Consider the following 15,459-nt stretch of genomic DNA (forward strand, 5'->3'; position numbering starts at 1 on the left):
ATTTTTTGCTCGACTTCTTTCCTGTTTTTTCAGTACCAGTTGCTTCATTTCTGCTTCATTTCTTTGTTCTCTCTCCTCTCTCACGCACTCCTATCACAAACTCCCTTTCCTTCTCCCATATATCCTAATATCTCCTCCTACACACTCACGTAATACAATATATGTGTGATCTGGCTTTTTTCTTGAGGACGTTTTCCAATTAAATACTAAAATACAAATAGCTTCATGCTCCTGTGCTTTTAAGCTACTTCTACCTAACAGCCACTTTTGTTTTCAGAACTGCAGTACTTTTATTGAAGTGTAAAATTAGTTTCTCAAACTTTCTTTATGTTTATTACTCTGAAATGAGACATAGGCATTCACCGTCTAGGTGCAAATAGAGTGCAATTTTTACAAATTAAAATATAGGATTTTCTTCTTCCTGAGAGATGCAAGACCACCTTTTTGCCTATCAACAGGCTAGAACTGTATGAGTTCCCCAAACTCCACTCATCCTGCAGAAGCCAAATCACTGCAGATAACTACGGAATGTAAGAAAATAATTATTTCATATAATATATTAACTAAAAAAGGGAATAGAAACAGCTCCTTGGAGGCTGCAACATAAACCACACAGAACAGAGAGCCATGGAATTATGGTCAGTTCTAGTCAATGAGCTATTTTAGTCACTAATCTATTCTTCACTGTATTTTGAAAGACAATGCTTTTTTATGGCTTAGTATCAAATTCTCCAACTGGTTGGCCCACATGGGCTCCTGCCTGTATTTGCAAATTCCCTCAGGGAGCCGATGCCATTTGCCAAAATCCTTTGTCAAAACTAGCTTTGCTTCAGACATTGCCCAGAAATTATTAAGGACACACAGCTGTTCCCTGCCAAGAGAAGCTTCCTAAGAGAGAATTATTTTTACCTGTCAAAAACCCTCTGAAATACACATGTCAAGAGCAGAAGCGGGAAATTCTGCTATAAAAAAAATAAACAATCCCACATGGACTGCAATTCATTTATTTGTGAAAGGTTACACATTTGCCTATATATATTTATCAAAGGGCAGGAAACTTATGGTATTAATAAACACCTTTTAAATTCATAGACAGCTCCTATTTTTGACTCGTTCACCTACAGTAAATTAAAAATGACCTTTGGAAATGCCTTCCAATATAACCTGCCATTCAAATGCACTATATTAATGTCTCTCCCTGCTTACTTTGGATAAGTAATTAAATTTGGGAAGATTACTTTTCTATCACTTACCTCCTGATGAGAAAACAAATCACCAGGAAGTCGTTCCAGAAATGAGGAGAGTGAAAAAGACGACTTCTTTCCTTGCACATCAATAACTTTGAGGTGCTCTGGGGAAGGGCTCAAGAAGGCGTAAAGTGCTTCACTCTGGCAGAGTCTTTCATCAGAGAGCAATTTCTGTGAAGGAAAAATAATGACAGGAACAACACATCAATTAAATATTTATTGTTAAGGAACAAGATGTGTCAGGCACATCCAGTGAAACTGATTAAGACATGGCTCAGAGATACAGCGAGAGGGAAAAAAGATAATCCACATCTCACAAAGATACTTCAGGAAGTTAGTTCTAAAGTATGAGAACTAGTAGGATTAAAGGTTTTAATCTTACAACTTACTTTCTAAGTTCTAATTTGTAAGGAATTTGTTGTGAAGTGTTGTAGTTAGACTTGAGAGGGGAAAAAAAATAATCCGTCTCACAAAGATACTTCAGGAAGTTAGTTCTAAAGTATGAGAACTAGTAGGATTAAAGGTTTTAATCTTACAACTTACTTTCTAAGTTCTAATTTGTAAGGAATTTGTTGTGAAGTGTTGTAGTTAGACTATAGGATTCGTTATTTGCTATATATTAATTAATCAAAGTTTAAATTAACTTACCACTACAGAAATGGTTACTATCAGCCAAACTCATCTCAACTTTTAGACAATTGTTTTAGACAATTTTCACATTTATGACGTCGAATCTTACATCTGACCTGTGTGTTTTAGGCTCTCTCTTTAGCCAATAGAGAAACAACATCCACTCCAGAGGTACAATTCAAGCCTCCTGTTCAGACACCTGGTGGCATTGTTTTTGTTTTCTTACCTGCAGAAAGTTATTAAGCTGGTTCTTGGATTTCTCCATGAATTTCTGGTCTATGGATTTGAAGGGCAGCTTGCTGAGGGAAGGCAACTGAACTTTCTTTAACGAGGGAAAACACTGTGTAGGAGAAAGGAGAGCTCACTTAACGTGTGTGTGCAGAAAAACACAGGTTCAGAACAGAAATGAAAAGACTCCTTTGTGCTCCCATCTCCCTTCCACACCCTTCTCAGCACCTCAAAAAACACCTACTTTCCCTTACCCACTATGGGCTGACACAGGTAAACCCCTTCCCTTCCCACCACCATCGTCCCTTAGACAGAAAGGTTAAAGCACTGTAAAACAAAACCTTCTCTGTCCCCAAAAACCATCTTTTCTAACACTTTCCTGGAAGCCAGCGACAAAATCTAGTTTTCAAAGCAGGCTACTGCATGACAGTGCACAGCATTTACCATTTTGACATTTGTTTAGTTCAGTAAAACATTCATTATTAAGAAAAAAAAAAATTATAAACAAGTTTTATAAGCATCTGGCAGAGGTCAGAAATAGATTGAAAACTAGCTCTAAAGGGCTAAAAGTCAAAAGGCTGGAATAAAACCAGGTAATGTTAAATTTTTATCTGGTTTTCTCCTCTCTGTGCACCATTCTGACAGATTTTAGCCATTTGCACCTTCTCCCTCCCCAGCCAAGACCCGTACCTCACTGAGTTTCCGGTGCAGGTTCTGAAACTCACTGAGCTTCCTGGGAACAGTCCAGTTCTTGGTTTCGGCTCCGCCAACTTCTTGTAAACTCACCATGACAGAGTAACAGGGCACTTGTTCTCCATTCTCTTCTAAAACCTTGTGGGGAAGAACGCAACAGATAAGGTATGCTACTTTGACAGCAAAGAGTGGAAGGTTTGGGTTGCAAATGATGTCACCATCATTGTCCCATGCTTCTCTCACAGTTTGAAGGGTACACGTGGAGCAATACCCTTAATGGATTAAACTTTACCTAAAATGTTGTCAGTCCTGGATCAGGCGTCCAACTAGCCACTATTGAGCTTTACATACAGCTCTGCAATGCCACCCCATCAGCTATCAAATCTCCCTGACAGGTCACCTTCAAACTCCTCCTCTAGCAGGAGGTGTCCCTGCCCATGGCAGCTGGGTTGGAACTAGATCATCTTCAAGGTCCCACCCAACCCAAACCATTCGACGCAGATGACTGGCTTGTAAATGATGTCACCATCACTTCTCTCACAGTTTGAAGGGTACACATGGAGCAATACCCTTAATAGATTAAACTTTACCCAAAATGCTGTCAGTCCTGGATCAGGCGTCCAACTAGCCACTATTGAGCTTTACATACAGCTCTGCAATGCCACCCCATCAGCTATCAAATCTCCCTGACAGGTCACCTTCAAACTCCTCCTCTAGCAGGAGGTGTCCCTGCCCATGGCAGCTGGGTTGGAACTAGATCATCTTCAAGGTCCCACCCAACCCAAACCATTCGACGATTCTATGAAACGGCTGTGTGTATTATTTCAGTTTTTAAGGTAGCCACTAGGTAACTTTCTGATGGTTTATCAAGACTTGTGGGGAAGAACGCAACAGATAAGGTATGCTACTTTGACAGCAAAGAGTGGAAGGTTTGGGTTGCAAATGATGTCACCATCATTGTCCCATGCTTCTCTCACAGTTTGAAGGGTACACGTGGAGCAATACCCTTAATGGATTAAACTTTACCTAAAATGTTGTCAGTCCTGGATCAGGCGTCCAACTAGCCACTATTGAGCTTTACATACAGCTCTGCAATGCCACCCCATCAGCTATCAAATCTCCCTGACAGGTCACCTTCAAACTCCTCCTCTAGCAGGAGGTGTCCCTGCCCATGGCAGCTGGGTTGGAACTAGATCATCTTCAAGGTCCCACCCAACCCAAACCATTCGACGATTCTATGAAACGGCTGTGTGTATTATTTCAGTTTTTAAGGTAGCCACTAGGTAACTTTCTGATGGTTTATCAAGACTCCATCTCTCCTTATCTGCACTTTCCTGACTGTTCTCCCATGATTCCCACCCTTCATGGCTCAGAGTGACTTCTCTGCTCACTTGAGGTTTTCTGTGTGCACAGGACATGTGGTATCCATGCCACGTTTCATTTGAGGGGCTCACAACTTTACAAACATACTGACAAATGGGACTGTACAACAACCCGAGGAAGGATGAGTGATTAAGATTAACCACATTGTGCAAATGGGAAAACTACAGCAAAGAAGCTAAATGATATTTTCTTGAGACAATGGCAGCAGCGTGACCAGATATGTATCAATTTGAGGAGCCACCCAGAATTCCACCCTTATGTCCTAATGGTAACAGATTGATTGTTTCCTTATTTTAAGAAAACAGCTAAATAGATTATGAAAGGCAAATAAGGGAAATGCATGAAATACACAGCTTTTTCTGGCCAAGCCAAACTCTTAAATGCTTGTCTTAATATACATGCAAGTAACAGAAAAGTAATTATAAAATATAACTCTCACACAATTTTATTGAATAAGCCTTTGGGGGTGTTTTTTTTAAAGAACATTTAACTAATCCAATTAGGATAAGAATAAACTTTACAATTCATAAAATTATGACACATTTTCTGAGAAGCCTGTAGAGGTGTGACAACACTTAATGCTCGTGACAGATAATTTAACCAACAGCTGCATCACCACTGTAAAAGACACACAGCTAAGAGTTATCTTCATATTTTACAGCTGTGCATGGAGAACATTCCCTGTGATGCACTGATCCTAAAGCTGCTCGTGGACCACTGGGAAACACGATTTGAGGCCAAGGTTTCACAGCTCTCTGTAAAAAAAAAGCTGCAGCAGCACCCGGACAGATACAAAGCACCAGCTTGAACATCTGAAAACGTGGCTGGTTCCCAGCAGAACAATTTGGGGAACTGCCTTTCTCCTGCCAGATACTGCAGAAAGAGATGCTTGAACAGCCTCCAAAATGAAGGTCAGAGGGATCTACTGGGACAGTCCCTGCCCTGTCTACCCCTGAGCTTGACTGGATTTTGTGCTTGCAGGTGACTCACAAACACCTCCCAGCAGCTGCTTTTGAAAACTGGGAGATCTGAAAATGCTGATTTGAGTCAATTACACATTCACCCCCAAGGCAGGGATTTGCATACACATAGGGTCATCTGAACCGTAATTATGAGAAGGACATCCCTCTGGAAGGACATCCTCAAAATGGAAGGACTTAGTACTCCCTTCTGCTTTCAAGTTAGGATACATGTATAAACCCATTTAAATTCTAATTACTAGGCGGAGACATATCACAACTTCCTTCAAATACCCTCATATAAATATCTGAAAGTCTTCAGGATCTTCTTAAGCAAGCAAAATTTTTGACCAATTTAAGAACTTGTACATTTGTTTTTCCAAATTAATGAGTCAACTGGGAAATGCACAGAAAACCGGGATGTTAGTGGGGTCATCTAAGCCAGGAGCTCTAGTCCGTTGCTGTAACAGGCACCATCTCATAGAACTGCTATCATGAATTAATTCAACTTGTGAATCAATTAGTTTCCATCCCCATTGCACTAAAAGTCTGCTCTAGACCCTCACCACCCCAGTCCCTGGAAGTTTCCTTTCAGTTTCCAAACTCATTCCCCATTTGTTCCAACAACTCTTCACCCCTCCCTTACATTTTCCCTTTTTGGTGTGTTTTTCTAGAGCACTTTATGGTTTCCATCCCCGTCACACTAAAAGTCTGCTCTAGACCCTCACCCCAGTCACTGGAAGTTGCCTTTCAATTTCCAAACTCATTCCCCATTTGTTCCAACAACTCTTCACCCCTCCCTTACATTTTCCCTTTTTGGTGTGTTTTTCTAGAGCACTTTATTCCTCCAAGTCTCCCTTTTGCTAAGCTAAGCAAGCAGAAGTGCTTTCACAATCGCTTCCCATGGGAGAAGTTCTTCCATCTTAAAAATCACCCAGCTCTTTCTGAGACCCATCCAAACCCTCTTCCAACTCTGATGCTTCATAAGCAGAAACTTAGCATTTGCACTCTGGTTTGGTTTTCCAAGTCCAAATGTCCCAGGATAGTGTCAGTCCTGATGATTTCACAGCACCAGCAAAGGCTCTCAGAATCAGCCCCTAGGAGGGCATTTCCATAAGTCTCCTCCTCAGCCCCTTTCCTCAGCCTACACATAAGCATTCAAGGTTATTCACTGCTATTTCCCTGGCAGGGACAGAATTAGCTCTCGAGCACCCAAAGCTATTGGGGTATTTTTGTAATAGAACAACTCCACAGCCTCAAAACAATGTAAAGATTATTTATTTGAGAATTTCCTGACCACTAGCGTGCCATAGATACCTACTCCACAAAGGGTAAAGATTTCTACCTTCTTCCTTTGAGACACAATGTCCCAAAGTGGATAGAGAAAGACAAGAGTAAGAATGTTGACACACCTACATCCGTTAATAAAACCTACAAGGTGCACACCAGAGGTGAGCACCTCTTATTTGGGTGTGTGGTATGGTAACAGTAAGAAACATTCAATGGTGCCATAGATACCTACTCCACAAAGGGTAAAGATTTCTACCTTCTTCCTTTGAGACACAATGTCCCAAAGTGGATAGAGAAAGACAAGAATAAAAATGTTGACACACCTACGTTAATAAAACCTACAAGGTGCACACCAGAGGTGAGCACCTCTTATTTGGGTGTGTGGTGTGGTAACAGTAAGAAACATTCAATGAAATATTGCAAAAACAAAGGAGGAACAAATATTATTAAATACTGCCCAGGAGAAGCTACAGCTATTAGCTGCAATAGGTAAAGTGTTAGCAAAAACTGTAATAATTGTCCAGTAAAGTAACAAGCTGCCAAGAGAACCCATTAAATAACCTGTTAGAAGCACTAAGGGCTAGTCCAGGCATCCCTGGGGAATAATTAAACTTTAACAAAAATTAGCCCAGTCATTAAGCCAGTGAAGAACTGCGTGACTCACCAGAAACTTTCTTCAGTCAAAGCAGCTCTTGCAAACAGCCCACCCGAGCTGTGCAGCAGGGACATACGGGCTAACCAGACAGCTGGTTAAAAAAAGTCCCTTAAAAGTGCCGAGGTGAGCACCTCTTATTTGGGTGTGTGGTATGGTAACAGTAAGAAACATTCAATGAAATATTGCAAAAACAAAGGAGGAACAAATATTATTAAATACTGCCCAGGAGAAGCTACAGCTATTAGCTGCAATAGGTAAAGTGTTAGCAAAAACTGTAATAATTGTCCAGTAAAGTAACAAGCTGCCAAGAGAACCCATTAAATAACCTGTTAGAAGCACTAAGGGCTAGTCCAGGCATCCCTGGGGAATAATTAAACTTTAACAAAAATTAGCCCAGTCATTAAGCCAGTGAAGAACCGTGTGACTCACCAGAAACTTTCTTCAGTCAAAGCAGCTCTTGCAAACAGCCCACCCGAGCTGTGCAGCAGGGACATACGGGCTAACCAGACAGCTGGTTAAAAAAAGTCCCTTAAAAGTGCCTTTTAAACATAGAAAGGCCAGGCAGAATTTCACCTCATATACCTGTCACAGGGAAACGACTCACAGAATTACACGAGTTGTTTTCACAAATCCCCTCGTTCCTCATGTTCCTACTGTCTTTTTTTCAACCTCTGCCAACCAGCCAAAACACTGGGTCTCCAAAAGATGGTTTTAGCAGAAATATCAGTTACCACAAGACACCTGTAGACTATACCATATTCATTAATTTTTTAAAGCACTTCACACACACACCCCCAGTGCATTCATATCACTCAAAACTATAAAGACTGAAAGATTCAAGCTAAGAGAGTACAAACAAGTTTGGAAGCATAGTTGTGGTTTTTTTCCCCCAAGTCTTCAGTAATTCTATTTTTTTAGGCTTTATCTACTAACTGTTTTAGTAAATCAGTTTAAAAGGTCAATTACACTTTCAGCTTAAATTCTATAGCAAAATTTACTTTTATAAAGCTTTTCTGCAAAAAATATAGGGCCACCGATTAGTTTAGATCACTTTCAGCTTAAATTTTATAGCAAAATTTACTTTTACAAAGCTTTTCTGCAAAAAATATAGGGCCACCAAGTTTTTCTCTCTCTAAAATCACAGAGCTACAGGCAAGGATTAGCCACAGCATATTTTGCAGACAGAAAGACAGTGTCACCTACTCATACCCCTAAAATCATAAGCTGCAGCCAGAACATTCCCGAGCAATTAATTAACACTGATAACTACAACATTAACGTTTTCTCCAGCCTACCCTTTGAAGCACAGAGCTGCAAACAGCACAATTAATGCAAGCCTACATTTAATTATCTAATCCAGTACTACTTATAGTTAAAGCAGCAAGTAATTAGAAGCCTCTCCCAACCTCCTAATTAGCTGAACAACCTTCACATCCAGTAATAATGAAGATGCTGGGCAGTTCTGTCTGGTGCCCCTTCTGAAGTTTTGCTGCATGTGGAATTGCTGGTTTTTAAAAACCAGACTTCAAAAACTACAGAGAACTCTTAAAAACAATTTAAGACCTTCACTGTTCTCAACTCTATCACCTGCAAACAGCATTAAAACAAAAACAAACCCAGATATTTACACATTGAGAATGTGGTTTTTAAAATTGGCTTAAGTTTTCAACCTGTTGGATTTATTTCTCCTTTTACGAACACTGAGTTTAACTGTTGACAGACCCATTGTAGTTTGAAAGAGCTCAAGGCACAACCAAATAAACTCAACAGCACATAATTCTTTCTTGCAAGAAAAAAACACCTCAAGGAAACTACTTATACAAGGAACATTTTCTTAATAGCACAGGAAGACAAGCCAGTAGATATCCAATTAATCTTTAATTCTCTGAAACAATACTGTCAAGAAGACTGCTTATGCACAGTGCAAGCCTACAGTTACTACAGAACAAGCATCTGTTGGGTTCCTTTCATGGCAAGTGTTAATAGAAAGCCATGAGATGGAAAAAAAATGGAAAAAAGTGTTACCATTACTTTTTTTTTTTTTTTTTTTTAAGATTCATTCTACAATTGTTTGCCGAGGCCCAAAGGAAAGAGCAGAACAAGATCCCCCCAAAATAATTTAACTTCCCTTCAACTTACTCATAGATTTAAAGCACTTTCTTTCTGGGCCTTCTAGTCCCTTGAAACTCTGCTGCCGTTAAATATAATAATACAAACCACAAAAAGTGTTAAGTACTGCACCTCTGAGACACAGCAGAGACACAACTGCACCCAGGTGTGATGGCATGGTAATATAACAAGAGACAGTTCTCATGAAAACAATACCCCTAAGATAGCAAATGACTTTTTTACCCAATGCCAAAACCAGTTCACGTATACGCAGGCATTTTTGTGACTTCATTACAACAGTGTCTGAGGACTAGAAATTTTGTATGTTCATCATAGTTGTCACTGGGGAAAAAGAGAAGGAGCTCAGAAGAGGTCAGGGTTTCCTCCCTCCCCAAGTAAATATGAAGTATACACAGTGTACACCAAGGTATAAGGAAAGTATATATAGGTTTTTCATTCTTCTCTTCATGCAAGTTTGGACTGACCCAGAAGATAAAAAGCTGTAATAAAACCCCTACCTCGCCTGAGACAATTAAGGCTTTCCACATGCCAAGATTCTCACACCACCAGTCTGTTCTTGCAATGTGCAGCTGAAGGTCGTTATGCTCCCTCTCCATCAGAGTAATTTCATCTTTCAGCTTCGAAACAATCTGTGGAGGAAAGTTTATCAATTACAATTGGTAGGAAAAAGCTTGTGCAACACGCCTAGTTGTGTCTTTAGGGACACTGCTCAGCAAGGAGAAAAGGCACAAAAGCAGGGAGACAAAACAATTCACATGGAAAAAAATAATTGTGAGAGAATCCAACACCTTATATAAACGTGCAGTCATCTTAAAGGTCAACCCTGACACTAAACCAAAAAACAAATTAGAAGGACATGCTACTATCACACTATCAGCATAAAAAACAATTTAGATAGGATTATGTATTACACAAATTAGAAGGGCATGCTACTATCACACTATCAGCATAAGAAACAATTTAGATAGGATTATGTATTACACACATATATTAAAAAGTATGTGTTTTACACAAACTTTTAACAGCAATTACTGAAACATGCATTACTGAAGGCATCATCCATGCTATTTTCATATATACACAATGCGATCAAAGAACCTGGGAATAGATTTCATTTCTAGGAACTCAGCTGAGTTAACAATCACTCAGGAAGCTCCCACTTAGTTCATTTTAGTTTTGGAAAGGGAAAAATTGGGGAAAGCACACATTTAAAAAGATGTTCCCATGGTTCATTTTAGTTTTGGAAAGGGAAGAATTTGTTACTGTGGAAAGCACACATTTAAAAAGATGTTCCCATCAAGACATAGCTCACTGCCATAAAGGAGAATTATCTCATCACATCAGCAAAAATATCAGTAATCACACATCCTACCAGGAGACAGTAGGACAAGAAAAGGTGGAAGTACACACACCCCGTGACATCAGAAACACAGCAAAAGAAACTGACACTTTACATAAAAAAATTACAATACATCAAATTTATGACTCTTAGTTGTATGACTTGCATCACAAATGGTACATTTTATAGAGCTACAGAAATTCTGCCTTTTCCAGAATTTTTGTCTCATGTAAGATGTGCAATACCGACACGACAGCAATATAACAACCTTCTAGCATATACCTAACCTCCTTCTATGACCAAGAACCAAATTTTTACCTGCCATGACCAGAGGAAAAAAAATAAAGTCCCTGTGACCTCACTCTGTCAACCCCAACTATCTATTTAAAAGCTTCAAAGGTAAATGCTGCTGCAGTAACACAGGCATAAAAAAAATAGGAAGAAAAAAAGACACATCTGTGCTCTTACCACTCAGGACAGCAGCAGTTGGATGACAAATAAGAGGTATTTTCTGCCAGCTGAGGCCACACAGACAGAGAGAGCAGCGCAGCTGTGAGCAGGATACATTTCCAGCTGTGTGCAGCAACCCCTGGCAGAAGGGGAATGTGGAAGGGACAGAGGGAGTGGAGCTGCCCATGGTGGCCTCAAACACAACCATCCACATTGTTCTCTTAGAGGCAGCCACCCCCAGAGCTGGGGCAGCAGAGAGGGAGTGGGTGCCACCTCCTACTCAGACCAGCATCTTAGCACTTGCCCTGAGTGGTGGAACAAAGAACCCAGGTCCTGAGCAGTGATTATGCACAGATACATTACTGCCATCCCTAGAGCAGGAGCTCATTTTAGGGAGACACCTTGGCTACTTGTTCCTCTTACCCACCCATTTGCAACCAGCTTCATGACACCTGAAAAGCCTGGCCCAGCTGCATCCGAACAACAGTCCTGTATCATCATCCTCAGTAGCAATGCAAACCTGTTGGCCTGAGCCACATACAAATCACTTGCTTCTGCCTGAATAGGGTCTTAGATTGCTTAACTGGTGCTCTTTGCAAAGAGGAAAAGAGATTTTTTATTAATTTTTTTTTTTTATCCAAGCCCAGAGAACCAAAGTTTTGTATCCCTAAGATCTGCTTTGTCTGATGAAAGTGTGCCTGTAGATTTCTCCTAGCTCCTCCTAAAGGAAATCAGTCATTTTTATAGGTGTGGGGGGGTTTTTTCCCCCCAAAAAAAGCTTATGAAACGTGCTGTGCTATCTCAAAGCCAGCAGAGGGAGCAGAAGCTAAACAGCACATCCCTCCCTGCAGTGCTGCAGATGCGGCAGGGACAAGGGACCAGCTGCCATCAAGGATTACACAGATACAGGTGGGTAGAGACATAAGGAAGAAATACTATTTGGCAGCAACAAAGCAGCAAGACCACTGGGAGAAAGGTTGTTATCCTATGACAAACAGCAGATAAATCATATTTGCAATTTTAGTTACAACAGCTTTAAAAAAAATGGAAAAAAATAAACAATTAAAACTGAGCTCTGATTTCACTTTCTATAATGGGTTGACTGAAATAGCAATGTCCTGTCTAAAAAGAGCTTGAGACAACTGGATATTACACCAATACACATAAAATATATATTTATTTTTAAAAAAAGACCAAACACACTAAAGGTGCTTACCTTTTTGTCGGGTTTTGGTGAATTACATATGGAATTTAGAGCCTGTTTCTTATACTCAAGCTTGTCATTTAGCTGGCGAAGTTTATTTACAGCATAACTGGCCTGTTCATTAATTCTTGTGCTGCATTCTTCAGTAGCTTCTTCACAACCTTGGCTCTAGGAACAGAGGATGGAAGTAATTGAATCATTAATATGAAAAATGAGGCAGTTATTGCTTGCTCCATAAGCATTTTATGTATAAGAACACTTATTCTTGATATAGACGAAAATGTAGGTATAACAGATTCTAACAGATATTCCAACCATCAGATCCAACATGAAACGACATGAAGTCTGTTAAAAATAAAAAGCACCAAAACCTCATTACCATTTATATACTACAGCTCTTTGGCAACTCCTATCAACTGTGTAAAACAACCTTCAAGCTAAGGCTTTAGTGTAAATGAGAGGAAGAATCAAAGTTTATTTCAAAAGCAGCCACAAGCTTAATAGCCATCATCAATACTCAGAGCCAGAGAGAAAAGCAAATACTTAGGCTCAGAGCTGAAAGATGGACATACAAAAACCCCACAGGTTCTAACAAACAGTCCTGCCTCCCCCAAACCTTCACAAACCAGATTTATCTGCCCGCAGAACAATCTAAACCAAGCCCTTTCTCTTCATAAACAGATTTTACTGCTGGTTTTAGAAGTGGCAATAAAAACGTGTTAAAAGCACATATGCATTACCCTAAACTCATAAATAATTTTCTTATATTCATTCAGACAAACCAATAGCTTTTTCTCTCTCGTGTGCTTCTGGCGTGCAGAAAAAACAGACTTCACACCTTCTCGTGACATTTTCTTTAACAACTTTTTGGCATTTGCCTCAGCCTCCCCTTTCTGACTGTGCTTCCCCAAATAAGCATGAAGACCTCGAGACGCAGTAAACACAGCACTGAGGTGTTACCGTTGCCATGTTCAAAGATCTCTGAGGTCTGCTCTGTGACTGAATGTATCTAAAATTTATCTGGGGGAAGCTATGAATCTAGTCTCGTGGAGAGTTCTGTGTCACGTAATGACATTCCCACTAAGTAAGCTGCATCTTTATATAATTAACAAAGAGCTGACGGAAATAAGCCTCTACTAAATTCTGGGTTTTAGAGGAGACAATCCTACTGTAAATTCTGCAGTATTTTGTATCTTAGTAAAAAAAGTCTGAAGAGATACAGCAGCAACAATAATTAATCTCCTTAGTGTGATCCTCATAAGGGAGGATACCATAATGCAGAAGTTGGGAGTTCTCTCCTTAGTGTGATCCTCATAAGGAAGGATACCATAATGCAGAAGTTGGGAGTTCTAGGCTAAGAAATTCATGCTCTGCATTAGCCTGAGATGTGGCTGAATAAATAACATTATCTCTATGCCCCAACCTTCCTTACGTCTGTTCTGCAGCGACTAAACTCCTCAGGACTGCCTCCAAGCATGTGTACAGTGCTCAGCTCATTCAAGCTTCTTGTTGTCTTCTGGCACTACAATAATATCAACAATTAATAACACTGTTACTCAAAATGCTATTGAAAATAACCATAAAATCCCTTTCTTGGGAAGCACAGTGGCCAAAAAGAATCAAAAATGCTATTTTCAACACTGAAGAATTAAAAGACTTCTCATATGACGTTTGGTTTTAGTAATCAAAGGATTGCCATTAATTGCAAATCGGTAAGGCTCTGACCCCAAAGGTAGGCTACATGATTTCTGTCATTAACACTTCAGACACAGCAAAAAACACTGCTGAATCATTAGGTTTATCCTAAAAATGCTAGAATTACAACATAAGAAGTTACCTGCATTCGAGTAACTGAATTTATCAAAGAAACAACCAACACACTCAAAGCTGAGATTTTAAAGGCTTGTGCTACTTTCCCCCAATTGCTAAACTGACAATGACTTCCATTTCTGCGAGTGCTGCAGAGCACAGACTTTGGGCTTATTTTAGCAATTTTAGCAGCACTGATGCAACCACCAGGCCCTTTTTCCTCTGCATGCGGGAGCTGCTTCCTTCTGCATTTTTATGTCTACTCATGACTTTTAAAGGAAGTTTGTCCAAGGAGCAAGAAGCAATGACGGATTGGAAGGAAGAAGAGCGAGCTTGTTCCACGTGCAGCAGAACCAGCAGAGTCTGGCCTTGCTCCAATTCCTGTCTTCTGATTTCATTTTCTCCCGTTTAATCAGGGCTCACCTGTTTGTTCTCCCCTCCATGATGACACTAGATGGCTTTTAACCTATCCAGCTACAACAGTGACAACTCTAGAAAATTAACATAGGTAATCCCAGGAAGTAAGGACATAGACCTCCAAAACCCATCTAAAACAAAAACAATTAGTATTTGCTAAGAATACGCATTCCCTCAGAAAGATCACATTTCTCAGCTGTAGTTTCCTATATATGGGGAAGAAAAAAACCCAAACCTATTGACCAGTACTGCATTTTCACCAATACTTGAAAGCCCACTGGAAGACTCAGAAAGAAGAATTTCTTAGAATTTATTTCCACCTCAAAGGCCCTGAAGACATGATGATTGCTCTGTTTGAGAGACACTCTAACAGTGCACGTGGCTTCATACTTAGTTTGTTGTTAAAAAGGCAAAAAAACTTTAACCACGGAAGCAAACTTGGGAACGTATTAGTCTGTAAGTTTTGACAGCAGACACAGCCTTCAGATCTGGCACATATATATCCAAGGACTTAGAGGAAGGACAGATGCTGCTGATGTCAAAAATCTAATTTTTCAGCAGCTATAATAGACGTTATCTGACAGAGGACAGACAGCCCTAAAATGTTGCGTCAGTCTTCCTAGAGAAACAGTTATCTCCATCAGACTCTGAATAAAATATAGAGAGATTTAAAAGCACAACGTTTAATACATAGAAAGTGCTGGACAAAAGCAGTAACAGGCTTTTTTCCAAGTCCCAGTGATCACAAACACAAGGACAGAAAGTCTTTGAAGTACATCCCACCCTCAACATATAGCTGAGTTACCAGTGACAAAAGAAGAAACACATCTTGAATTTTTTATCAAGGAAAAGAACAGGGAGAAGCAAACAGTGAAAAATTAAGCAAGCTCTAAAAGTTCATATTGGAAGTAATTTATTCATAACAGCTCATCTCTGCAGATTTGCTGATATGGAGACTATAGTAGCTGGCCAACAGAAATCAGAGTCATATTTAAGCAGTAAATACAAAAGCCTCAGGTTCTGGA

The 15,459-nt window shown here is 39.9% G+C and overlaps 1 protein-coding gene across 1 annotated transcript in view; it reads right to left on the bottom strand.

The window, feature by feature from the left end:
- SNX25 (sorting nexin 25) overlaps window positions 1-15,459 on the bottom strand; it is an 81,971-nt gene that overhangs the window by 9,268 nt on the left and 57,244 nt on the right. Inside the window, exons 10-14 of the mRNA XM_014945519.1 lie at window positions 12,221-12,376; window positions 9,713-9,844; window positions 2,796-2,936; window positions 2,104-2,217; window positions 1,254-1,418 (exon numbers count right to left, since the gene is read on the bottom strand). Of these exons, the coding sequence (XP_014801005.1) occupies window positions 1,254-1,418; window positions 2,104-2,217; window positions 2,796-2,936; window positions 9,713-9,844; window positions 12,221-12,376 (708 nt within the window). The remainder of the gene's footprint in view (window positions 1-1,253; window positions 1,419-2,103; window positions 2,218-2,795; window positions 2,937-9,712; window positions 9,845-12,220; window positions 12,377-15,459) is intronic.

The sequence above is a fragment of the Calidris pugnax genome, unplaced genomic scaffold (genome assembly GCF_001431845.1).
Source record: "Calidris pugnax isolate Ruff unplaced genomic scaffold, ASM143184v1 scaffold58, whole genome shotgun sequence".
In the NCBI taxonomy this organism is placed as follows: domain Eukaryota; kingdom Metazoa; phylum Chordata; class Aves; order Charadriiformes; family Scolopacidae; genus Calidris; species Calidris pugnax.